Source organism: Lipotes vexillifer, unplaced genomic scaffold (assembly GCF_000442215.2).
Source record: "Lipotes vexillifer unplaced genomic scaffold, Lipotes_vexillifer_v1.1 scaffold1120, whole genome shotgun sequence".
NCBI lineage: Eukaryota > Metazoa > Chordata > Mammalia > Artiodactyla > Lipotidae > Lipotes > Lipotes vexillifer.
Genome location: NW_006797892.1, coordinates 101,166 through 129,007, shown reverse-complemented (window position 1 = coordinate 129,007; position 27,842 = coordinate 101,166). Strand labels below are relative to the sequence as shown.

At 43.3% G+C, this 27,842-nt stretch overlaps 1 protein-coding gene across 2 annotated transcripts in view; it reads right to left on the bottom strand.

Moving 5' to 3' along the window:
• Positions 1 to 27,842, bottom strand: part of RBFOX1 (RNA binding fox-1 homolog 1) — a 196,227-nt gene that overhangs the window by 129,114 nt on the left and 39,271 nt on the right. For both annotated transcript variants that reach the window (XM_007469924.1, XM_007469925.1), the window contains one exon: positions 2,869 to 3,012. In XM_007469924.1, coding sequence (XP_007469986.1) covers positions 2,869 to 3,012 — 144 coding nt within the window. The remainder of the gene's footprint in view (positions 1 to 2,868; positions 3,013 to 27,842) is intronic.

The following is a 27,842-nucleotide window of genomic DNA, read 5'->3' as shown; positions in this document are numbered from 1 at the left end:
CCCACATGCCGCGGAGCGGCTGGGCCCGTGAGCCATGGCCGCTGAGCCTGCGCGTCCGGAGCCTGTGCTCCGCAACGGGAGAGGCCACGACAGTGAGAGGCCCGCGTACCGCAAAAAAATAAAAAAATAAAAAAATAAAGCGAATTGTGAAACAAGGGAAACCAGGATTCTGACAAAGAGACACTAAAGCCACACATTAAAAATAAAATGTTGAGGCACCTGCGGTAACCATTAGGCCTGCAGGGGTTGCGAGCTTCACGGCTGAATTATTCATGGTTACCGAAGTTGTTCTAAACACTGCCACTGAAAAAGGAGGCTGTTTTTCCTTGGGTTTTGGTTTTGGTTTGAAATCCCCATGGCCATACTGAACAAAAGAGACCAAGAAGAAAAATGCAAAAATCTTTGTGAGGGTTTTTCTCTGCCATCTCACTCCTTGTAGCCCCTGCCAGAGTGAAGGGACCAGGGCAAAACATAGCAACAAAAGGAGAGATGACATCTCATGTCTCAGTGACTTGGAAAACACCCGATTGGGATTAAAATGTGATTTCTTAGAGTGACTATGAACCGAAAGAGGAAACCACGTTTAATTCTCTCAACTGGAGTGGAGGAACCAATCAGAATGTTTACAGATGCCTTTTCATGTGATTCATGCCACTAAATGTATCACATAACCATACGGGTTTGCCGCCACCCAGGTTTGGCCAGGAAGGATAGATTTTTGCAGTATTAAAATTCCATGGCTTCAGAATGGTGGTTGTAAACCAAGGAGGTCTCAGAGTTATTGCAGAGTCCAGGAGTCCGTAGGTCCCCGATGATTTGTATGGACAAAACCCACGAAAAAAATCTTGCATACTTTAAAAATTGTACAGAGAGGCAGTTTGTGATGAACTGAATTAATTTCAGAATTACTGAATGCTGCATTTTCTGAATAGATAGATAGATTCTAAGTGTAGCTATCATCTTGTCAAATCCACATCTTGTCAGTTGCTTGAAAATTTTGACTTACAAAAAGTAGCTCTGAAACTAGTAGATTTTGATCAAGGTTTGACAACCGGTAGCACGATCCATCTTTTGGCAAGACTTTGCTCTATGCCACCTGTTCTACCCCGATAAGAATACAGAGAGGCTCAGATATTCACACAAGCAGGATCTCTTCTTCGGAGTCTAGCTGCGAATATTTTGAATACCTTAGCAGTGTAGCCCTCTGGTGACTTTCAAGATAACAAAGAAGACAAGCGAGGACAGAGCATCCTCAGGGGTGGGAGTTAGGGTGTGTTGCAATGAGTGACACCAGAAAAGAGCACAGGATGGTCATTAAGAGGACCAAATTCAAAGCCAGCATCCCAGTGACACTGGATGAATTAAGACACATTGAAGAGCAAGACAACTTCTGAACCTGACGTGTCAAAAGGGATCTAATTCTTCTGGCTGTTGATCATTCAAACCTGGTCTCACTGCTTTACACACACTTAACCTTGGCTTTAACTTTGAATGTTCTGCACTTTTCAAAGTCATCTTTGACCTGAAAGTGCCCAAGGGTATCTCTGCTCTGCAAGAGTTAGAGGGCTCAACTCAAGGTTATTACCAAATGAGAGAGATAAAAGAGCAGAAGTTGACCTTTTCCACTGAAATGTCAGGATTCAAGCCTGGGTACCTTAAATATGAGGACGCTTCTTTTGCTTTTGTGTCCGATGCTTACTTGATAAACATCGTGCATGTTAAAGAAAATGTTCATGCTAACCCCACCACTGCGCAGTGATGATGCAGAGCTTGCCTTTTCACATGGGGAAGGAGATCTAGTTGGCTCAGAGCTAGGCATTAAAGTTGAGCCTCTTCTTATTCCTTCTGTAACATCTGCATCCATCCAAAAAGCTTTTAGAAGGGGAATCTCTAGGCCGCCAACCTCTACTCTAAGTCATGTGTTAAGGACATAGTTTTGTTCATTGAATCCACAGACATTTCCCACCAATGCTGGGCTGTCAGAGACAAAGAGACTGACTGCATTTGCAAAAATGAATACTATCCAAGTCCTGTCGTAGCTTTGTCCTTTGATGGAACACTGAGTCCAAAGAAATGGCAAACTCATCCCTTCCCAAGGAGGATGGTGCAAATATCGTCCAGAAAAAGAATCAGGGTCACAATGTCCCATGAGCAGGCAACCCTATCATTTCTTTTCTCTGGGTTGGTGGTAGCTTCTGCCCTGCTCTGTGTTCCACCGTGGTGCCTGGGCAAGGCTGTCATTTGTGGCATATGACATCACAGTCAAAATCTCTGAATCCTCACCACAGAATCTGGGAGAACGCACATTGCAGGATGCATGTCAGACTCAGAAATCTGTAGTGGTTTTGTTTTGTTTCAGTGAAGCTTTATGCAGAACTAATTATTCTCAACTTCCTCTGAAATCTAGATGCTCAGTGCCTGGGAGAGAGTAAGGTCTGCAGAAATATGTCATGAGTCACTCTTCCTAATAATTTGGCAATTGCAATAGCAAGAAAAACCAAGCTGGATCATCATGGTTATTTTAGTCATGACATGGGGTCCCGGGCCACTCGGTGGGGGATCATCAATGGGCTTGTTGCAACCATGTGTTATCTGGGAGCCCATTTTCCATTTGACATTCAAATTGCTAATTGGAAGAAGTACCATTGGTCCAAGTGGAAACCTGGTGAACATATGCAAAGAAATTTATACTAAAATCATAGAGATCCTGGCCCCGAGATACCCACAGACTAGGATCTAAAATGTCTTTTCTTCCCCAGCCATGTAAACACCTCACCTTCGTATTATGAATACCAAGAACTTACATGAGGAGGAAAGGGCTCTGGGGATCCCAGAGCGGGCACTGCAGAGGAGAAAGGCAGTACTTACGCCAAACATTTGTCGGAGGTCGGGATCCCGGAACCTGAAGGGGATGTTGGAGACGTGCAGCCTCTTGGGCTGGGACTTGTTTTCCGTATTTTCGGAAGGTTGTGTCTGGGGCTGACCATCCGTGGGCGCCGCATCATCTGTCTGCTAAAAGAACAAGAGGAAAGCAAAGAGGCTCTGAGTGGACCCGAATGTTCTTTCCAGTGTGCTTTTGCTTCCCCTAAATGGTAGGAAAATGCCAGAACGAAGGAATAAGGACAGGAAGAAACTGCTGAGTCATTCATTCATTCATCCAACAAATATTTATTGAACATCCACTGAGCGCCCATCACGGATCCAGGATTCAGCAGCAAGCAAAACAACAAAGATCGTTACTGTCATGGATCCTAATTCACACAGGGGAAGACAGACAATAAACTCATTAAGGAAATACAGAGCTGGCAGAAGGAGATAAGCACTATGGGGATAAAGCAAGGGGAGGGGCTCGCTGGTACTGGGGTGCAGCGAGTTCTAATAGATAATTAGAGAAAACCTCATCTAGAAAAGGAGAATACTCATTAAAGGTATCCCTTCATGGAGGCTGTTCAAAAATCTGAAAATACGCCTGCATAATTGTTGAGGCCATACAGATAAAAATATTAGTAAATCTCCTAAAACATTTGAAGAGGCTGTTTGGTGTTCTGAAGTCCAAGTAACCATCTGCCAGACTTAAATTTTATTTTTTACGGTTTTCATTTTTCATTTCTTGATTGTGCAGACCTGTGCTGTTCATTATGGTTGACCCCATGTGGTTCTTTAAAGTGAAATGGACTAAGATTAAGTAAAATGGGAAATCCAGTGCCTTCCTTGCACCAGCCACATTTAGCATGCTCAGTAGCCACACGTGGCTGGTGGCTTCCATGTCAGACAATGCAGATATAGAACATCTATATCTAGCAAGTTCTGTTGGCCTAAGTTGGTGTAGACAATGTCACATTATTAGCATAACTCATTACTCTGCCTCCCACTCCACCCCATCCCCCAAGTAAAAGCCTGGATAGTATGATATTACATTGACACCCCTGTACAGGCAGGAACCAGGAGAAAAGCCACTTTAACATCTGAGTTAATCATATAGGCCATTCCCATACTCTCAGTTCTAGAGTTTTAACATTTCAGAGATGCTTCGTTTCTAGATACTTTCTCTGCAATTAGCATGTACTGCCTCTAGGTGGCAGTAGATGCCACCTACATCAGATAACCGGCTTCGTAAAACAAGGATGGAAAACCCATGCAAGAAGCCCATCAAGTTTACCAGCAAGGGATTGTCCCCACCTACTTACAAGCAATTCAGAAGCATTTACCTGGGACAAAACTATCAATGCAGGCAGCTAGGTGTAAAATAATAAAGACAATCTTACCAACTGACATACGTATATATAAAGCCAAAATAACATGGGCATAATTAGTGACTTTCTCGTCAACCTTGTATTTACTGACAGATTTCGCTGGCAACTCCTTCCTAACACACCCTAAATTGTATCTGGAAGTCAAGACCTTCTGGTGGTTGCCATACTACTCTTCCAAGCTCCTTTGGTATTCAAAGACCTACCAGCTAACTTTCTTCAACTTTCAAGGGCCCCGTCATGAAGATAATGTACCCGGTCATTTTGCCAACGCTGTTGGATTGAATAAAGAGGATGGTGATCGTTTTCTAATCTGGAAAATGAGCAATAACAATGGTGCACACCTTATAAGGTTCTGTGACGACTGAACACGGTAACACATGATGCCGACTTGGCAGAGTTCTCGGCACACAATACAGTCAATAAATGGGAGGTAAGGCAATTTTTAGACTGGCGGTGATTTTTACAAAAGTGTCAAAGGACACGTGCAAAAAGCCTCTCAGGAAACAGGAAGGAAAGGTTCTCATACACTTATTAAACACATCTTTCCTGAGCAACTACTATCCCCTGGAAGAGAGAAAGAGGTAGAAAAAGACAATTGTAATACAGACTATTGAGAGCAGGGGTCAGAATGAATCACAGGGGGCTGAGTAAACTTAAATCAGGGACACACCACAGGCTTGCCGATTCTGGAGGTTACATTTTCACTGGGAGATGTTTAAGAGAAAAGGTAAAGGGAACCAGTACTGTGCCAGCAGAAGACAAAGCATGTGGCAGGATGCAGGGAGGTGAATCGTGTTCTGGATTCGGGGGACTACATGTGGACCTTTGGGTCGCTAGTTGGAGGGCGTGAGTATGAAGGAAGGGCGGGAGAATACACTGTAGAGGGAGGCAGGGGTTGGACCATGAAGAACCCTGGGTGCAGCCCAAGAGGATACATTTCATCCGAAAAACTAGGAGGAGACACTTAGGGATCATAGCAGGGGTGTGACATGGGCAGCGCGAGACACAAGCTTAGCCATGGGAGATGAATGATAAATGTCTCTTTCCTGGCTGGCTGACTCACCAACTGAATGGGTGAATGCATTACGAGTATATGAAGAAATGAATGAATGAAGGAGTGAACCATCAGCTTTGCCACCTTCAAGTGATAGTCGAAGAACAATATTATAACACTGAGACCCACAGCAGGGACTGCATTTTCTCTGCTGGTAATATGAAGTCTGGCGACATACCCATGAGATAGATGGAAATGACTTTGCATCATGAGCCTGTCACTTTCACAGGGGTCAGGGGTCTCAACTACCCCAACAAAAGACTCCTCTAAGTCTGCAGAAGCAGCAGCTCAGCCCCCATGCTTTCAAGCCCACTTTTCCCCTCCTGTTAGAAGTTGCTGTTCAAATGCAAATTAAAACCAGCTCCTTCTCCTCCCAAGAAGGAAACTTGGATTTGGATTTGTGTATGTCTGCTGGATATTTCAGCTTAGTAAACCTAATTAGGAATTACAGAGATTATGATTAAACATATTAAATGATTAATAGCATTATGCTGCTCATGTGAAAATGAAAATTAATCATCCTTAGTCAAACAGGACTTTGGAGAAATCTTTGCATTGTTTCCTTTGATAAAAACATACACCACTCAATTAATCATTGTGTAGCGTGTGCAAATACACAAATGCTCGTAAATGGTTGTGTCGGAATACCTGTGTGTTAAAAGTAATTTCAAAGATGACACGGAAGAAGAAAAACTCAACCAAAAATACTTCAGACATCATAGGGGAATGGAAAGGAAAGGGAAGAGGCGGAATGTCAGGATCCAGAGATTGAAAAGGAAAAATAGAAAAAACAAAACCTTTTAGATTGAGCGTGCCTGCTTCTGTGGTGTGATGTAACGCAAGATGGGGCTCTGATGAGGACCAAATGTAGTAGGAGGTGAACAAAAAAAGCTACGACAGAGCCTCAATCACGCTAGGAGTCAGAGCTACAGGAATGACCCTTACTGACCCACATCTTGAGTATTTCAGGCTGTGAGATTTCCTTTTTGTTGGGAACTTTCAGAGAAAACATATTCAGAACATATTCAGTGTTTTATATCCCTCTATTAGTTTCCTAAGAAATTACCAAAACCCTGGTGACTTAAAGCAACAGAAATTGATTCTCTCCCAGTTGTAAGGGCCAGAAATGTACAATAAAGGTGCCATTGGGGCCACGCTCCAGCTGGAGGCTTCCAGGGGAAATCCTTCCTTGCTCTTCCAGCTGCTGGTGCCTCTTGGCTCAGCGGAGCTGCACTGCTCCAATCTCTCGTCTCCGTTTGGTCTTCTTCCCCCTGCATGTCTGAGACTCATCTCCCTCTGCCTTTCTCTTCTTACAAGGACATTAGTCATTGGATTTAGAGCTCACCCTAAATTGAGTATGATCTGGTCTTGGAATCCTTAAATTAATTGGATCTGCAAAGACCTTTTTTTTCCAAATAAGGTCACATTCCCAGGTTTACGAAGATCAGAACATAGACACATTTTTTGAAGGCCATCATTCAACTCACCAAGACCCCTGCTAAGCAAACATACCGGAAATGCATGGAGAATGAGTAATTGTTGGTTATCAAGGGTTATCAAGGTGTGGTTGTACTTTTTACCAGTTCTGGTGGCATGGGGCTCTCAAAAGGGTTGGCCTCAACCCAGGTTCAGAAGAAGGGAGAATGTCCCTACTAGAGGTGCCCCCAGGCTCTCATCCATCACACTGGCCAACTCTGATGAGTTCCCTAAAATGAGAAGAGACTTGAGTCTTCCCTTCAAACGCAGGGCTCCAAGACCCCCTTTCTGCACCTGCTTCTGGATGCACTGACACGCTTCAGCTGGGCTGAGAAGCGTTCCTTCAGCCTCCAGAAAGGCCACCAGCACTTGCAAGATGAAGACCTGCCTGCAGGTTCCCTGCACAGATGGATAAGCATCCCTGAGAACTCCGCTGAAGCTTATGGCAAAAGCACAGCGCACGGTGTCTAAAGACAAAAATAATGTGAGAAAGCTACACAACTTACTAAAAGAATGAAACATCTAGAATGTGTCTTTCTGAAAGGCAGTGTCTACCTGGTTTGCAATTACATTCCCCAAGGCTTGTGCATGTCAAGGCTTAGTGGGAATTAATCGTTGAAGGAAGGACTCTTGATTTATCCATGTCTGATGTTTTTCTTTTGAAAGTCATTTTGCCTCTAAAGTGGGAACCAACTGAATTAGAAATGTGCCTCGTAAACCCCATTTGGAAGATCAGAAGGTGGAACATAAAAACGAAGCAAAATTCATACTGGTGCACTCGCTCAGGGATTGAAGGAAATTGAGACAAGTAAGTATGTGAGAGCCGTGAGCAGAATGGCCAGGGCACCATCCGTCTCAGAACCCTCCCATCCAGACCCTCACCCTGGTCTAGGAGATACAGCCCTAACCCCCTTGCTTCCTACCGCTCCCCTGTCTTGTTCACGGGCCTCTTTGCTCTCCCTTCAACATACTCAACACACGCCTCCTTAGTCTTTGCACCTGTTTGTTAGTCCCTTTGCCTGGGTATTTCTCTCCCCAGACGCCCGTGTAGCTTGCCCCCTCTTGCCAGTCAGGTCTCTGCCCAGATATCACCGATCGGAGAAGTCTTCCCTGGCCCCATCATCTAAAACAGCCACAACACAGAAAACTAAAAATAGAATTACCATATGATCCAACAGTCCCACTCCTGGGCATAAACCCAGACAAAACTCTAATTCAAAAAGATACATGCACGTCTATATTCATAGCAGCACTATTCACCATAGCCAAGACATGGAAACAACCTAAATGTCCATCAATAGATGAACAGATAAAGAAGACGTGGTATACACACACACACACACATACACACACACACACACACACACACACACACACACACAATGGAATACTACTCAGCCATAAAAAAGAATGAAATAATACTATTTGCAGCAACATGGATGGAAATAGAGATTATCATACTAAGTGAAGTTAGTCAGAAAGAGAAAGACAAATACCATATGATATCACTTATATATGGAATATAAAATATGACCCAAAGGAACTTATCTGTGAAACAGAAACAGACTCACAGACATGGAGAACAGACTTGTGATTGCCAAGGGGAAGGGGGTTGGGGGAGGGATGAAGTGTGAGTTTGGGATTAGCAGATGCAAACTATTATATATAGAATGGATAAACAACAAGGTCCCACTGTATAACACAGGGAACTATATTCAATATCCTGTGATAAACCATAATGGAAAAGAATATGAAAAATAATGTATATATATATATATATGTATAACTGAATCACTTTATAGCAGAAATTAATACAACATTGTGGATCAACTACAATAAAACATTTATAAATAAATAAATAAATAAAACGGCTGCATCAGCCTCTCCCCCTTTCATGCCTATAGATTTGTTTTTTCACAGCACACCTCACTTCTTACCTTTATATTGTATGTTTCTGTTAATTTCTATAGTCTGTCTTCTCCACCAGAATGCACAGTCCATGAGAGTAGAGACCGTAGAACTTCTATTCACTTTTTATCCCTAACCTCCTAGAACAGAGTTCCTCAATAACAGGAATGTTGACACTTGGGGCTGTTTAATCCTTTGATGTGGTGATCACCCCGTGCACCGTAAGAGGGTCAGTAGCATCCCAGGCCTCCATCCACTTGAGTTGAGACAGCTGAAAATATCTTCTGGGGTTCAAATGTCCCAGGGGGAGCAAAAGTGCATGAATTGAAACCGTTGACCTAGCACAGGTGGTAAATTCTCAGTAAATATCTGTAACATAAATGAATAGGCCTGGTTTTGCCATGAGGGAGCTGCATGAATGCTAACTTCATGTCTCTGGGTCTTAGTTTGCATGTGCATAAAGAAACAAATGTATATCTGTCCTGGGTCCTTTAGAGTGGGGTCATGAATTCAAAGTCCCATGAATAAACAGGGGATCATTACCATCCTTATTATGAAAAGGATTAATAACCATCAGCTTTTGTTCTTTACTTCTCAGGCCCATGGTTGCCGACGACTCTGCGTTGCAGAGTCCTCATCTCGCAGGAAAGGTTGCAGGACCCTATGTGGATGCCACAATGGAATACTACTCAGCCATAAAAAAGAATGAAATAATACTATTTGCAGCAACATGGATGGAAATAGAGATTATCATACTAAGTGAAGTTAGTCAGAAAGAGAAAGACAAATACCATATGATATCACTTATATATGGAATATAAAATATGACCCAAAGGAACTTATCTGTGAAACAGAAACAGACTCACAGACATGGAGAACAGACTTGTGATTGCCAAGGGGAAGGGGGTTGGGGGAGGGATGAAGTGTGAGTTTGGGATTAGCAGATGCAAACTATTATATATAGAATGGATAAACAACAAGGTCCCACTGTATAACACAGGGAACTATATTCAATATCCTGTGATAAACCATAATGGAAAAGAATATGAAAAATAATGTATATATATATATATATGTATAACTGAATCACTTTATAGCAGAAATTAATACAACATTGTGGATCAACTACAATAAAACATTTATAAATAAATAAATAAATAAAACGGCTGCATCAGCCTCTCCCCCTTTCATGCCTATAGATTTGTTTTTTCACAGCACACCTCACTTCTTACCTTTATATTGTATGTTTCTGTTAATTTCTATAGTCTGTCTTCTCCACCAGAATGCACAGTCCATGAGAGTAGAGACCGTAGAACTTCTATTCACTTTTTATCCCTAACCTCCTAGAACAGAGTTCCTCAATAACAGGAATGTTGACACTTGGGGCTGTTTAATCCTTTGATGTGGTGATCACCCCGTGCACCGTAAGAGGGTCAGTAGCATCCCAGGCCTCCATCCACTTGAGTTGAGACAGCTGAAAATATCTTCTGGGGTTCAAATGTCCCAGGGGGAGCAAAAGTGCATGAATTGAAACCGTTGACCTAGCACAGGTGGTAAATTCTCAGTAAATATCTGTAACATAAATGAATAGGCCTGGTTTTGCCATGAGGGAGCTGCATGAATGCTAACTTCATGTCTCTGGGTCTTAGTTTGCATGTGCATAAAGAAACAAATGTATATCTGTCCTGGGTCCTTTAGAGTGGGGTCATGAATTCAAAGTCCCATGAATAAACAGGGGATCATTACCATCCTTATTATGAAAAGGATTAATAACCATCAGCTTTTGTTCTTTACTTCTCAGGCCCATGGTTGCCGACGACTCTGCGTTGCAGAGTCCTCATCTCGCAGGAAAGGTTGCAGGACCCTATGTGGATGCCATGTCCATTAACCTCAGGAAGTGGATGTCCAGGTAGCTCTTGGCAAGAGGTTCCCAAATAAGCTCATTAGAACAGCAAAGCCAGCTTCTGCTCTGGCCCAGTTCGAAGGCCCTGTTAGGAGGCAGGATGAGTGCCACAGAATTTTTCCTAATAAACAAACTCCCCTGATACTGGCGCAGGTTATAAATGTTAAGAAAACACCACCAGCACTTTAATCTCCTGAAGATCACTTAGTGCTTCCGCAAAAACCTTAATAAAGAACCGTGGGGCTCCCTCTGCTATAATCTTTCCTAATTCAATGAATAGCTCTGAGCAACCTAAGGCTAATCCTGGTGAAATTGGATTTTGATACCAACCAATCCAGGGATGACTGCTGAAGAGAATACGCATGGCTGTGCAGAAGTCTGCACCTTTCAGATCCTGGCCCCGCCCCACGGTCGGTCTCCTCTCTCTAGGCCCACATACGCTCTGCTGAGTTCACCTGTGCACCATATTTTGGGGTGACCAGGTTGTAGAATCACAGGCCAAGGGCTTTTGCAGCTGGATATCTCTGAGTTCAAACTCTGCTCCATCATTTACTAGTCCAGCTCCTTAAATTCTTCTGAGGCTCAGTCTCCTCGGCTGCAAGTAGTGATAAAAGAGTTGCCTGTAGTCCCAGGTCGCTGGAAGTAACGTAGGTGACCATGACAAGGATGCATAAGTAAAATGTGGCAAAGTTGTCAGCAGAAATTTGAATTCAGAGAGAACGGAGAGATTTGGAAGCACAGCATGGAGTGTGTGTATGGGGGAGGGGAGACAATGATGATAAATAAACAGGAACTGTACCAAAGTATACTTGATGAAGGGAAGCAGAGGATGCCACTCCCAAACATGCCTTTTTGGCACAAGGATTATTGGGGGATGATTATTTCTGAGAAACAGCAGGCACAGGAGAAGCTATGAATACAGAGTAGAAGTTACCCTTTTTGTAAGAGACGTTTACATTTATAAAGGAACTCTCCATTTGTAAGGGTGTCTCCCTCTAGGTGCAGGGAAGAGACGGATAACTAAATCTCTAGAAACTCTTAGCAATGGGAAGGTGACAACTTAAATCTGCACCACAACCATGCCCTCGTTTACTGAGTTTTTCCTCATAACCCCCCAGACTGGCTCCCATTCCCAACATCTCCTTTTGTCTTGAGCTGGAGATAGTATTTAAGGTGGTGGCTTGGACCATTTTGGGGCGTTGCTCAGGTTCCCTGGGTCTCTCCTACGTGCACAGGAGGTGTACATGACATTATTATTATTATTATTATTAAACTTCTGTTTGTTTTTCTCCTGTGAATCTTTCAGTGTAGGGGCGTGGTCTCAGCCAAGAACCTAGAAGGGTAAAAGTAAAATTATTTTTCCTGCCCTACGTGACAAAAATTAAAACGCATATGCTCACAACACAGCACTAATTCAAGGACGGTGATCAAGCACTTTAGGGCAGCCCTGTCCAACAAAATAAAACAGGAGCCACATATGTAATTTAAAAATTTCCAGAAGCCATTTGTCAAAAAAGTAAAAAGAAACACATGATGTTAATTTTAAGAACATATTTGTTTAACCCCCTGAATAAAAATATTACTTCATTACATAAACAATGTAAGTGATATTTTACATTTTTTAACTCAATCTTCTAAATCTTGTGTGTAATTTGTACTTAAGCTCATCATCTCAATATGGACACTAACTTTTCATTGGAAATGCCTGAGCTGTATTTAGGCTTTGAAAGATTGATGGTTGACTATTCAAGACTCTCAAAACATACCTAAATGGATTCAAATCACTGAATCAAGTATCAGTGTTTGCATTAAATTACAGTTGAATCAAAATAAAGATTCAGTTCCACAGTCATACCATCCACATTTCAAGGGCTCAAGGGATACCCACGGCTGGCAGAGTAAGGGCCCCTTAGAAGCGTTAATATCCTAATCCCTAAAACCTGTGACTATGTTACTGTATATGACAAAGGGGAATGAAGGCTACAGGTGGATTGAACGTTGCTAATCAGCTGACCTTAAAACAGGGAAATGATGCTGGATTATCTAGTGGGCCCAGGGTACCTACAAGGGTCTTAAAAGTGGAAGCAGGAAGCAGAACAGCCAGTGACAAGGACTCCACCCGCCATCGCTGGCTTTGAAGTTGGAGGAAGCAGGTCATGAGCCGGAGAATGAGGGTGACCTCCAGGAGTCAGAAAATGAAAAGAAAGGCACCCTATCCAGAGCCTACAGAAAACAATGTAATCCTGAAGACACCTTGCTTTTAGCCTGGTGAGACCCATGCCAGACTTCTGACCCCAAACTGTAAGATAAATACATTTGTGTTGTTTAAATCACTGAGTTTGTGGTACTTTGTTAGGGCAGCAACAGAAAGATAATGCATCCCCTACTTAAAAAGCACAGCTACAGAACACTTCCATCATTGCAAAAAGTTCTACTGGACAACACTGCTTTAGAGCAATGGTGTCTTGGGGGGATGGGAGTGGAAATGGGTTTAAAAGGGAAGAAAGTAGGAAAAGAAAGAGAAAGAAAATGTCTTCTTAGGGCACTGGTGATGGGATGCTTCAAAAGGAGGAATGTGATAATTTGAGAGTCAACTCTCCGTGGCTGTGTTTTAAATAAAAATATTTTTAAAGCATGAAATAAATTTGGAGTAATAATAGCTTCCTCATGTGGTACTGCAATCATTAAATATGCACCACATATATAGGGGTATGCTTCCCCATGCAGTTGGTCCTACCAATGGCAGCTGTAACGTTTGTTGCTATCATTATCATTATTATTATTGTTACTGGGGATATATCTCTTCACTCTGTAGATAAATGTTTCTTAACTTATTTCTGAGTTCTTAGCCACACTAGGGTTTTACGAAAGCTATGGACCTACTGCCTGGGGGGAAAATGCACATACACCTGAACTTTGCATACAATTTCAGAAGTTCACAAACACCCCAAAGGATACAGTTGACATCCATGGACCCTGGGTAAGGACCACTACTGTGTAAGGGCATTCACCTCCCCTCTATCCTGAGTTGAGACATTGGATGCTGAGACCACCACCCACAGGTCACTTATAAGCTAAGTGTGGACCTGGCTAAAGGGTCTGAGATACAGCATTGAAAATAGAACTGTGCTGAGATCCTACTGTGAGTTGGGTATCTTTCTAGATGTTTTTCACACCTTATCCCACTGAATCATCATAAGGCCATGAGGCTCAGAGAGGTTAAGTGACCTGTCCAAAGTCGCACAGCTAGGAGATGGCAGAGCCAGAATTAAACCTAGGATATCTAATTTCATATCCTGGACTCTTTTGCCCCCTCCCCACCACGGCCTCTCAAGGTCAAGGTGAAGATGCTTTGGAAAGTCCAAAGACAGCCAACTCCTAGAAAGCAACTGCAAGGCACTCGTACAGAGGAATAAAGATTCAATGAAGTTCTAACTGTTTGGGCTTTAGGTCTGGGCTGGAACCAGAGTGATAAGCTCTGTGAATAGGGCCTTATCACAACCAACCAACCCCAAAGCAGACAAAACCAGTCTGCTTCAGATGCCTCCTCTGAGCGCCTAGACATCTTGTGTTCCTCTCTGTTCAGCCTTTATTAACCACAGCTTTTTAAAAAACAATCAGTTCACTTACCTCTCTGTCTTAATAGAATATTAACATCCCAAAGACAAACACTATAACAAATGCATTTTTGAAGCCCTTTACCACATCACATAGTAGGTACTTAGCAAATCTTTATTGCCTCATTCCAGGAAACCTCTCTGGCTCCAGCTTCTTTCTCCATGAGCATCTCCCACTCTGCCAGGAAGGTATCAAAATCCAACACCGAAGACTCAACACTAAGGCAGTACGATCCCCTCCCCAACCCTGCCCCACTTCCCAGTCAGCCTACTGAATATTCAGCATCTTCCCTCTGTACAGGCCTGCTCCCTTCCACGCACAAAGTTCTTAACAGTGATAAATAAAAAATGTACTTTTGAATAGCCAGATGCTTCTCCCTCCTCCACCAGTCAAGTTATTTCTCAGAGAGAAAAGCTTCTGAGTGTCTTCAAGGCATTATTTAAGTTGACAATATTATGTGAGCGATGGTTGAGTACCCACTGCAATGTACTTGAGACCGAGTTGATTTGTGTAACGAACACTTGCCCTGTCTCTTGTTGCAGCCTGAATAGCAGTCTTGATTTAGCCAGGACTGTTGGGCGCCAAGTGAATTTACAGGATCCACAGTCCCTCTCTCTCAATCTGCAGAGAAGAGCAGGGGCAGAGCATGGACTTGCATAATTCAATACATTGTACTATAAGCTCCGAAAATAGTATCACGGAGCTCTGCAATATACCTATTTGATTTGATTTGTAAACTTGATAAAAAAGCAATTGAGAAAAGTTCAGGGGGAAAATATATATGTTCTAAGCAGAAATGTAACTATACTGAATGTGTACAAAGGACCAAAGAAAGGAGTGGGGCGGGGAGAAAATCATGCATACTAAATCAACTTCCTACCCTTGCATTAGACAATATTGCACATTCTCCATTTAAAATGAAGCAAGATAGTGCAAAGTGATTTTCCATTAAAAATAATAATCATGGTAAGCTCGGGGAATGTGAATTAAAACCCACATCTTGGGTTCTCTCGCAATCCCACTTCAAAACGGGGCTTGTGCAGATTCACTCAGCCTCCTGCTTTTTCATTTTAGCTCCGTAGGCAAACAAGTTAATCACACAGCTTTGGACGGAGTTAATGCCTCCTTCTTAACACGGCTGGGCTGATTCCACAGCTAGGTGACATAGATTTAAGAAATACATAGAATTTCTCTCAACACAAATAAATTCAATGCTCTGCTGGAATGATAAAATTCCTCGGACAGGAGAAGGGCTGGAGGACAGAGACGGGATGACTCCAAATTCTTTGGCTACTTTTTTTAGTCTTTGAAAGAATAGGATGAGCACGCAAGGGCCAAGCACTGAACACATCTGTAAAGGAGATGACCTGCCAAGGTGTCTCTATTAGTCAGCACCAGCTGCTGTAACAAAATATCACAGACTGGGTGGCTGAACCCACAGATATTTACTGCTCACGCTTCTGAAGGCTAGGAAGTCCATGATCAAGGTGCCAGTGTGTTTGGTTTCTAGTGAGAGCTCTCTTTCTGGGTTCTCACCTTCTGGCTGTGTCCCCACATGGTTGGGGGGGGGGCGTGGGGAATGACCTCTCAATTCCTCTTCTAAGGATACTTATTTGATCATGAGGATCCCACCCTCATGATCTCATCTAACCCTAATTACTTCCCAAAGCCCCTGTGTCCAAATACCATCACACTGGGGGTTAGGGTTCGAACATATGAATTTGGGGTGTGGGGGGGACCCAATTCAGTCCATAGCAGAGTTTGCAGAGCCTGCAAACACCTAGGAATAAGGAAAGGTGTTTTGTCCTAAAGAGGGACAGGGGTTTCGTGGGGCTTGAAACTAGATGTTCTCTTATCCAATCACTCAAAATGTATTTATTGAGCATCTATTCTATTTAAGTCCCTGGGGATACAGCAGGCAGCACTGGGGATTGGTGTTGCCTCTCAGAGAGCAGAACAATATGACTATGAAAAGTGCTTTTTCTCTATTTCTCCATGATCAAACTTTTGGATTTTAGTTCCAGGAATAGGGAGTTGAAAATAACTACTACTACTACTACTAACAATCAACATTTACAGGCTCTGAAACTAAACTATCTGGGTTGGAATTCCATCTCTCCCACATCCTAGCTGTGTGTCCTTGAGCAAGTTACTTGACCTCCCTGGGCCTCATTTCCTTCATCTAGAAAATACGAATATTATTAGCACCTAACCCCAAATGAGTGCTTTTCCAGGCCTGTAATTATTACGGTGGTCAACACCTAGAACAGTGCCTGACAGCTGGTAGCATTTAATAAAGGTTGGTTTAATGATTAGCACTCTGTTAAGCTCACTGCATCGCCTGATGACTCAGAGAGGAAGATTCTACTATTTGTCCCCATTTTACGATCAAGGAACTGAGGTTCAGAGAGCTAAGGGCTTCTTCGGGATGCTCAGTCAGTACACAGCAGGCAGAGTGGCAGGATGGTTGGGAGAATTTCCTGGGTCAAATCCCTTAATGATATCTGAAGACCACACGACAGCTTTCTGGCCACCTGGTGATTAAAAACTCAGCCCAGTCCCTTTTCAAGGTTCGAAAGTCCATGAGATGCAAACTCTCTTCCTACTGCTGCAGACTGTCCTGACGGACCTGCAGTAGCAGTGGGTGTTTCCTGCCTTTCCACCCCTTCCCTTCCAGTACTTGGCAGGCCGTGTGAGGAGGTCCACCTCTGGGACCCTCTTCTTCCCCTATTAGGTCTTGTCCTTTCGGGCAGGGGGTTGGGAGAAAGGATGGAGGAGGTAGAGGACATTCATTGAAAGAAGATGCTTCCTGGTGGTGAGACACAAGTGCCCCACTCTGCTCTCTCTCTCGTTCTGCTGGAGCTCGTGTGCCCCTGGTGGCTTTGTTGCATGTGGCAGAGCCCGAGGTGTCAGTATGCTTGGGTTACTTGGGGCAGTGATCAGCCACCCCCATCATCCTCCACTGTTGCCCAGTGTCCTGTCTTTAAGGTCAGTACTCAATGCTCCCGACTCCCCTTGTAAACAGGGGTCCCTGCCTTTAGCACTGGGTTTCCTGGACAGCCTCAGAACTCCCGCCCTGTCCTCTGAACTTCACGCTCTCCCAAGAGCCAGGGGAAGCACAGGGAGGGCCCTGACGCATTCTCCGTGACAGTTCTTCCCCATCCTGCTCTTCCCAACTAAGCTAAATCCCCAGATAAGAAGCAGGCACGAGTCTCTGTTAATGACATCCTGGGCCCAACTAATTTAAGGAACGTGTCAAGTTCTCCCAGGAGCCGTGCCACCTTCTCCTGCTTTGATGGCATCATTAAGATGAGACTTATTCCCCAGCCCAGCAAGCATCCAGCCTGAAAGAGAGAGCAGCACCCCCGCCTCCCTGTCCAGGAGCGACTCTCCTACAGCTTCCCCCTCATCCCACCTGAGCCCCCTGGTGGCCTTTAATCCACTGTGTCACTCAGAAATCAAGTCCAACTTAAACATCAATTTAAAAAAGAAGAAATGTTGATATTTTGTAATGAATCCTTAAATCCTCAAAGATTTTTTTTTTCCTCCTAATGCATTATGTCACTCAGGATTTAATTTAACCAAATGACAGATCTATACATGGTACTCATTTTCCAGACCTAAGGAAACTGCTGAAAGCACAGTTTGGCTGCAGAAAATTGGTGATGAATTTAAGACAGAACTGATCCCTGCTAAAATCCCTGGATTTTCCTTACTAATTACCTTTCTTTGTATAAAAGCTTGAAACAAAGAAACAAGCAGTCCGAGGGTTTTGTTCTAGGACAGAACTGGGGTTTTCCCAGTGTACACTGAGACATGTGTAGGTATCATTCTTTGTGAAAATTCACCTGTCTATTCACAGACATTTTGACAGTCAAAGACTCTTGTCTCATAAAGAACATGATTTCTGCAAACGGACACAATTCAGGTTACTTCTGAGTTCCAAATCCTATTCATCAGTAGGCTAATTTCTCCTGCACTGGTACATGGGGAGGGGTCTAAATATATATTAGGAAATAGAAATACTAAGAAGTATACTATGAAAATAGAAATGCCTGCATCTCCCTTCTAGTTTGCTCTTTACCTAGATGGACAGCAAACTTTTACTTAAAGGTCCGTATAGTAAATAGTTTGACGTTGAGGGCCATTCAGCCTCTGCTGCACATGAAAGCAGCCATAGGCAATATGCAGAAAGAGAAAGATCCACTGGTCCTGGGGTCACCTCTCCTCTAATTATGTCATTCATGGCTCTAGTGAGAAGAGGGTGAGGCTTGAAGAGATAAGATTTGGGAGGTCGATGAGATGCTGTGTGACCTGGGGCAAGTCACTCACCTTTTCAGAGTCTCAACGTCTTCATTTGTGAGAGAGCAAGGACAATACCCGCTCCCTCGTGGGTCAGACAGAAACAAATGGGATTATGCCCCAGAAAGGGCCTCGACTATTTCAAGGTGTTGTGTATCTGTGATCAACGATTTCCATTTTTCTGGGTTACTCTATGGAAAAAGCAAGATTTTCTCACAGTGCAGACAAAAACATGGAACCCAATGGGGCATATAGACTTTTAGTCTTTGGAGGTCCTTCAATTCAGGACACTTGGATTCAAGCCCAACTTCTGTCAGTTTCTCACTATGTCAGGTTTCTGGGATGAAATTTATTGCACCTGAATAAATGAAGGCACTGAATTTGGTGGGCTTCCTGGTACCACCTCTGGGACCCTCTTCTTCCCCTATTAGGTCTTGTCCTTTCGGGCAGGGGGTTGGGAGAAAGGATGGAGGAGGTAGAGGACATTCATTGAAAGAAGATGCTTCCTGGTGGTGAGACACAAGTGCCCCACTCTGCTCTCTCTCTCGTTCTGCTGGAGCTCGTGTGCCCCTGGTGGCTTTGTTGCATGTGGCAGAGCCCGAGGTGTCAGTATGCTTGGGTTACTTGGGGCAGTGATCAGCCACCCCCATCATCCTCCACTGTTGCCCAGTGTCCTGTCTTTAAGGTCAGTACTCAATGCTCCCGACTCCCCTTGTAAACAGGGGTCCCTGCCTTTAGCACTGGGTTTCCTGGACAGCCTCAGAACTCCCGCCCTGTCCTCTGAACTTCACGCTCTCCCAAGAGCCAGGGGAAGCACAGGGAGGGCCCTGACGCATTCTCCGTGACAGTTCTTCCCCATCCTGCTCTTCCCAACTAAGCTAAATCCCCAGATAAGAAGCAGGCACGAGTCTCTGTTAATGACATCCTGGGCCCAACTAATTTAAGGAACGTGTCAAGTTCTCCCAGGAGCCGTGCCACCTTCTCCTGCTTTGATGGCATCATTAAGATGAGACTTATTCCCCAGCCCAGCAAGCATCCAGCCTGAAAGAGAGAGCAGCACCCCCGCCTCCCTGTCCAGGAGCGACTCTCCTACAGCTTCCCCCTCATCCCACCTGAGCCCCCTGGTGGCCTTTAATCCACTGTGTCACTCAGAAATCAAGTCCAACTTAAACATCAATTTAAAAAAGAAGAAATGTTGATATTTTGTAATGAATCCTTAAATCCTCAAAGATTTTTTTTTTCCTCCTAATGCATTATGTCACTCAGGATTTAATTTAACCAAATGACAGATCTATACATGGTACTCATTTTCCAGACCTAAGGAAACTGCTGAAAGCACAGTTTGGCTGCAGAAAATTGGTGATGAATTTAAGACAGAACTGATCCCTGCTAAAATCCCTGGATTTTCCTTACTAATTACCTTTCTTTGTATAAAAGCTTGAAACAAAGAAACAAGCAGTCCGAGGGTTTTGTTCTAGGACAGAACTGGGGTTTTCCCAGTGTACACTGAGACATGTGTAGGTATCATTCTTTGTGAAAATTCACCTGTCTATTCACAGACATTTTGACAGTCAAAGACTCTTGTCTCATAAAGAACATGATTTCTGCAAACGGACACAATTCAGGTTACTTCTGAGTTCCAAATCCTATTCATCAGTAGGCTAATTTCTCCTGCACTGGTACATGGGGAGGGGTCTAAATATATATTAGGAAATAGAAATACTAAGAAGTATACTATGAAAATAGAAATGCCTGCATCTCCCTTCTAGTTTGCTCTTTACCTAGATGGACAGCAAACTTTTACTTAAAGGTCCGTATAGTAAATAGTTTGACGTTGAGGGCCATTCAGCCTCTGCTGCACATGAAAGCAGCCATAGGCAATATGCAGAAAGAGAAAGATCCACTGGTCCTGGGGTCACCTCTCCTCTAATTATGTCATTCATGGCTCTAGTGAGAAGAGGGTGAGGCTTGAAGAGATAAGATTTGGGAGGTCGATGAGATGCTGTGTGACCTGGGGCAAGTCACTCACCTTTTCAGAGTCTCAACGTCTTCATTTGTGAGAGAGCAAGGACAATACCCGCTCCCTCGTGGGTCAGACAGAAACAAATGGGATTATGCCCCAGAAAGGGCCTCGACTATTTCAAGGTGTTGTGTATCTGTGATCAACGATTTCCATTTTTCTGGGTTACTCTATGGAAAAAGCAAGATTTTCTCACAGTGCAGACAAAAACATGGAACCCAATGGGGCATATAGACTTTTAGTCTTTGGAGGTCCTTCAATTCAGGACACTTGGATTCAAGCCCAACTTCTGTCAGTTTCTCACTATGTCAGGTTTCTGGGATGAAATTTATTGCACCTGAATAAATGAAGGCACTGAATTTGGTGGGCTTCCTGGTACATAGCAATTTTAAAACTCAAGGGTCTGAGACTCGGGGAGGGTGGGTGGGGTCCCTGGGGTGTTGGGGGCGGGGGGGGGTGTTCTTGGTCACCCTTAGCAAAATGCAGGGTTTGTGATCTGAAAGGTGGACAGCTTTGCCTATAGTTGGAGAGGTAGAGAGTGATGCATGGACTCCATCAGTCTATCTCCAAGCCTAGCCTTCACACCACACTGAAGTGACCTGGGGAAGCTTGCTGAAAATGCAGATTTCTGGGCCCTGCCCCACGACGAATCATTCCTAATTCTGGACTCAAGATGAATCATTTAAAATAATCCTCGCGGGTGACTCAGACGTATTCTAACATCTTGACAGCCACTGTTTTATATCCTAGGGAGGCAACAATGTGAGTTTTTGCGTCTGGACTAAGAAACCAAATGGGACTGGAGCTCCAATTCCCAGTTATCCGACCTTGGACATGTTACTTTGCCCCTCTACACCTTACCTCCCACGAATCCATTCATCCAAAGAATATGCATGGACTACCTTCAGTGTGACTGGGGAAGAACCAAAGGACAGGGGAGGATTAAAACCATAACACAGGCACGGCACCTACCAACAACTTAAGGCTTTTTTTCTGTTTTATACATTCATTCATTTATTTATTTATTTTTGGCCGCGTTGGGTCTTCGTTGCTGCGAGCAGGCTTTCTCTAGCTGGCGGTGAGCGAGGGCTACTCTTCACTGTGGTATGTGGGCTTCTCGCTGCTGTGGCTTCTCTTGCTGCAGAGCACAGGCTCTAGGCGCATGGGCTTCAGCAGTTGCAGCATGTGGGCTGCCATAGTTGCGGCATGTGGGCTCAGTAGTTGTGGCTCGCAGGCTCTAGAGCGCAGGCTCAGTAGTTGTGGCGTACCGGCTTAGTGGCTCTGCAGCATGTGGGATCTTCCTGGACCAGGGCTCAAACCCGTGTACCCTGCACTGGCTGGCGGATTCTTAACCGCTGCACCACCAGGGAAGTCCCGTTAAGGCATTTTGTGAGCACTCAGTAAACATTAGTCACAGAAATCAAGTCTTCAACTACCCTCCTGAACCACCTTCGGAAAGCAAGACCACGGTTTAGAGGACACATCCCAAGCCCTGGATTGGATCTTTTGTGTATCAGGGTTTTGCACACAGCTATTGGACTGCTCTTGATTTGGGGGGCACACTGTCTCCCTGAATTCCCTCCTCTACCTAAAAAAGAGACGTGTGTTTTTAAGGCTGATGGGGTGGGGTGGGGTGGAGGCAGGTGATGTTTCAAATGGTTTCTCTACTGAAGTTAAACAAGACTTTGTTATGGATCTCAGATACACCTAGGTTCTTCTATGAGGAGATATATATATATATATATATATATATATATATATATATATATATATATATAGAGAGAGAGAGAGAGAGAGAGAGAGAGAGGAAGGGAGATGTGTAATGTATACATCATAACATAATCACAAGGTTGAATTCCAAGGCAGATGGAACATTCTGATGGGGAGGCTCACCTCTGACTGATTATTTGATGCTTTTGATCTTTCATATTGAATTTGAGATTACAAGCCTCCTTTTCCATTCAGCCCTGCCCTGCAGCTTTCCCCGACTCCTTCACATAGAGCAACCATCCTTCACTGAATGGTAAAATAAAATAAAAACTCTGCCATATTTTTATTCAATTTTTAGAAAAAAATTTTAAGATGAGTAACAGTGGAGCTCACTTAGCCTAACTGCCTCGGAGCATCTGTTAGGAATGTGAATCCCATCTACATTTTTCAGATGCTTATCCTATTATAGGTTATTTTCATACACTTACTTCAAATATGCTCTGAAAGAGGCTTATGGCACTGGCTCTGGAATTTGAACGTGTACTGGGATCACCTGGGGAACTCCTTAGAAATTCAGATTCCAGGATTCCTGCCTTTCCACTGCCGATTTTGTTAGTTTGGGTGAAGCTGAGGGGTGCTGCAGCCTGTCCCTGTGGATTTGTGAGAGCCGACAGTTCAAGGCATAGTAGCTTGCCATCAGCCGTGGTGGGAGTATTTATACCACGGAAACTGGCAAACGTGTCAGTCTCCTGAACCCCTCCCACCAGTGCCCCAGGCTGCCTGTGAAACATTTACCAGCACATCACTGGTGGGAGCCAGTAATATGCGTTTGTGATAAGCATACCAGGCAATTCTAATAAAAGTGTTTTCTGGTCCACAGTTTAAGAAAATGCTGACAAAGATTTAGAATAGCCTGTCCACTCCATAACAGGAGTTATATTCTGGTCATTTTGTCAGTTGCCTTAAAACTCTCCATGGCAACAAGGCAGTGCCAAGTACTGATGAAGGGCTAGAGTCTAGCATCAAAACTACCTGGGTTCCAGACCTGGGCCCAGGACAGCTGTGTGCCATGCAGCAAAACAGTTCTCCACGAAACCTCAATTCGCTTATCTGCAAAATGGGTTTTTAATAATTGTTTTGCAGACTCATAGTAAACAATAAAATAAGATAATTATTATTAGCATGCAGCATCAAGCCTGGCTTCTAATAACTATTCAGTGAAGAATAGGTGTTTGATGAGATTGTGTTGTTAACAGAGGCATTTAGGAGAAATCCCTTGAAATACAGAAATAGTTGATGGCTATTAAACTAACTTAGTAATCTGAATCTAAGATGATTTTTCTCTTGGGGAAAAAACCCTTAATGTCCACTTCACCTTCTCCATTTAAACAATGATATCCAAACAATAACAGCAAATGCTAATATGATAATGGCCATATATACCACTGTACATCGATTATATCACTTATCCTCATGGCACTTCTATGAAATTGGTGCTAAAATTATGCCCATTTTATAGATGAGGAAACTAAAGCTTAAGAGGAGGTCACTCCACTAGTAAGTAGTAGAATGGGCCCTACAACTAAGGCCTTAAGCTTCTAAGCCTGCACCCTCCCCTTGATGTCATGAAGCCTTTTTGGGAATACAGCTCTTCATCTGTAAGAGACTGCTGAGGCTGAAAACAAAAAATAGGCACATAAAGGGGAAACTGAAGGTAAAATTTCCACACTAGATTACTTACGAAAAACACAAAATATTCCAGAGTTATCTTTGACCTTTGAGAAAAATAATATGATCCATATATTCATCATGGATGGTACTGCCACCCAGGAAAGAGGTTTGAATTCTACAAACAAGCGACTCCATGAGTTGTGTTATTTCTAATCTCTAAGTAACATGGTTTTAATAAAAGGAAGGAAAGTATGTCATTTTGGCAAACAGTGTAAAGGAAACAGGACTGGATACAGCATCAGGTTTGAATCCTGGCTTTGAGATTTGGCTGAAGAGCTGTGTGAATTTGGGCAAAGCTTGAGACTTCTCAAAGCCTCATAAATGGTGGTAATAATACTTAAATTTTGGGACATCATGAAGATTCTACAAAATGACATATTAAAGTGCTTAGCACCATACCCTAGGTATCAAAGCAAAAAGCAGGTGCTACTTTCTTCTTTTAGCTTAGAATTTAGTATTTAGGTCTGTTGGGGTTCAGGCCACCCCAAGATAGGCCAGAGTGCCATATTGATAATTTTGAATAAAGCTACTTGAGAAACAGCCAGTGTAAGAAGAACACTATGACTCTCCTATGAAAGCAGGAACTAAATCTCCCACGTGAAAGGCACCCTCCCGGCACCAGGTGGTAGACAGACATCCTTATCACCAGGTAGAGGGAATTCAGGGCTGAGAAGGCTGTGTAAACAGACTGCTTGGATTCTCCACTAATTTGTACCCAAGCCCAAGTTTCTTTGTTTTGTCAATTCCTCAGCAATTTTTGTTTCTTTGTCTAAAAATGATAAAATGTCACTTCTTAGGTTCTATGTATCTATGAGAAGTCCATACATGTAAAATTAAAGTTGCTTTATTTCCTCCCTGTTAATTAGTATCTTTTCTGTCAGGTCAATTATTAGACCAGCTAGAAGAACCTGGAAGCATAGGGAGAAATTTCCCCCTTCCCAATGGGTCCACCAAATGTTCCTTAAGCACTAAGTACATGGTAGATACAATTGCAGGTGCTGAAACTGCTTAGCGGGGAAAGTAGATAGAAAGCTCTCTTCCCTAGAAGCTCCACTTTTAGTGAAGGAGGAAAGTGACAAGCAATCAAACAATAAATAAGAACATGGCAGAGAATGTTAGAAGTATAAGCACCATAAGACAACACTGAATGTGAAGACCGGGGGGTGCTGGGGAGGGTTTGGAATTGTTGATAAATGGTTTTTGAGATGGTGACATTTGAGACAAAATTTGATAAAGAGGAATGAGCCATGGGGATAGCTCAGGTGAGACTGGTCCAGAAACAGGGACAGCCAGTGCAAAGGTACTGGGGTGGGGGCGAGACAGAGTGAGGCTAGTGCAGGGTGATCAAAGGGCAGAGAACAGGAAATGATGTCAGAGAGATAATGATGGGGTTCCTAGAGCAGCCCACGAGGTCTCACGTGAGACCTCGTAGGCTGCTCTAGGAACTCTGGCTTAAAAGAAACCTTTCTAAACTTCTGCAAAAAATTATATTCAGAGGTGCTGCAAGGATAGTTACCGAGAGTTCTCACATACCCTTCACCCAGCTTCCCCTAAAGTTAGCAACTTACCTAACCATGTGCATTTCTCCAAACTAAGAAGTTAACTTTGGTATTTTATTATCAACTACAGATTTTATTTAAATTTCACTTATGCTTTTCTTCCCTTGCAGGATCCAATCAAGTTGCACATTTATGGGATTTGGGCTTTTACTCTGAGAGAAATAGGGGAGCCACTAGAGGGCTTTTAATGAAGAAGAGGGGTGACATAATTTACATTTTAGCAGATTTCTGGGTGTTTTCTTTCTCGACTTAAATCTGAGTTGAACAGGAGGATAGGAAGATTACTTGAATTGTAATTTAATGAGCTCTTCCTTAAAGCCCACAAGAATAGCAAATGTCCTTTATCAGAGTTATTACCAAAAGAGACAAAAACAATGATCAGGCATTTAATAAATACAAAATGCTATGTAAATGCTAAATAATAAACATAATATCTATTTCTTTAGTGTTCTCCTTGATTTTTATTACTGCAAATGCTAATTGTTGCAACCTCTTGGATTTATGTTATTCCTTTCTCCCTAAAAACCAAGTGTTTTCAACTTGTATTTTCTTAATTGTCTGAGGTAATAAGCTTGCCTGGTTAGCACATGGTGATAATGTGGCCAGAATTACAGGTTGGATATCATGCATTTGGCTTTGCATAATAAAATGAAACCAACCAGGAGCTCAGCAGCCCGAAAAAGTGGTCCAAATTGGGGGTTGTTAAGTTATAGGTGCTGGGTGTTTGTTTTCAAAAGGGTGGGGGCTGAAGGTGCCTGAGTCACTCCTCTGAATTCACTGACATTGAAAGTCAGCTGCTCACCTTTAGAGTTGCAATGCCATGAATATACCCGTATTTCCGATGAGGAAACTGAGATCTAGAGGGCTAAATCTGTGTTACTCCAGCTACGTGTTAGAATAGCTAATGACTAAGAGGCTGATATCAAGAATTTGATTTTCTTAGTTTGGATCTTTTTTTTCTACTATGTGCTGTGCAACCACAAGTGTGTTGGCTAACCTCTCTGTGCTCAGGTTGCTAATCAATAAAATGGACTTTCATATAAGAGGATATAAGATACAGGATTGCTGTAAGGATAACAGAATGCATGGAAAGCATTTAGTATAGTGCCTGGAAGATGACTATACAGTACATGACTAACTGTCCCTGGGGTGCCTTGGGAGGTTATTTTGCTGGCTCCTAGCATTCTCCTAGAATATACCATGTTCAACTGAAACCATCTGTCACTTTGTCCACCATCCCAGCTAAGCCATGGGCCCTGAAAGAATAAGAACTGGGTGTCTATTCTTTATCCTCAATGCCTAGGACAGAGCCTAGTATATACACTGATGGCTTTACAGCAGAACTAGACTCTTCAAGAAGACCTCCCAGGCTGACGGACAGAACTACCACTGGTTGGCTGTCACCATTTACCAGGAACTTTGGCTCTTCTTGGCCTCCAGAACCAGCCTTCTCGGGTCATGAATTCATCAAGATTGTGACTGCCCAAACATGCAGACTGCTCTAGCTGACTCCATCCTGCCGTAAGAATTCCCTTGCAGCTGGGGCTTATGATAGAGCTCCATTTGGGCAACAGCTAACAGTACCTTCTGGAATGAATTGTGCATCTTACCCCCTAATACAGTGGCCACTTGGAGATCCTCATCTGAGTTGTGACTTTTGCCACGTGTGTCTTCCTTCCCCCGTGAGCGTATTACCAGTGTTTAACACTGCCTCAGAGCCCTGTAAGCCTAACATTCATTTCCAATTGTTCTGTAAGATCTTAAGCTACCCGTACTGGTCTTTAAAAATTGTAGACGTCAGAAAATTCAAAAACAAAAGAAAGAAAGGAAAGAAAGAAGGGCAGAAGGGAGAAAGGCATGACCTTGTTCCTCCTGGAAGATCTTATTTGCTTAGTGAGAGAACAGAGGGGTTATATCAGAGGATATTTGAAAGTAGTGAACAGATCATGCAAAAAACAAAACAAAACAGAAGGATGGGGCCTTGGAAATGCTGGAGACATAAATCTTACAGGGTCATGAACTATGGATTTCTCCTCTCTGCCACTGCTGTGCATACTAAGAATGGAATTGAGGGTCAGTTCAGATTTTGCCATAAAAGCATCATTAACAATTGACATTGACCTGCTGATGACTCGGGTCATTGCTCCACCCAGGTCATTCCTTCAGGGTCAACTCTGCAACTTCTTTGAAGACACGCTGGTGCTCAAGAAAACGCTTCTGGAAAATGTCTTCCAAAGTCTTTTCACCTTCCCATGCTGCAGTCCTACACCTCTAGATGTTAAAGGGAACATTCCTGCCTTCGTTTCTA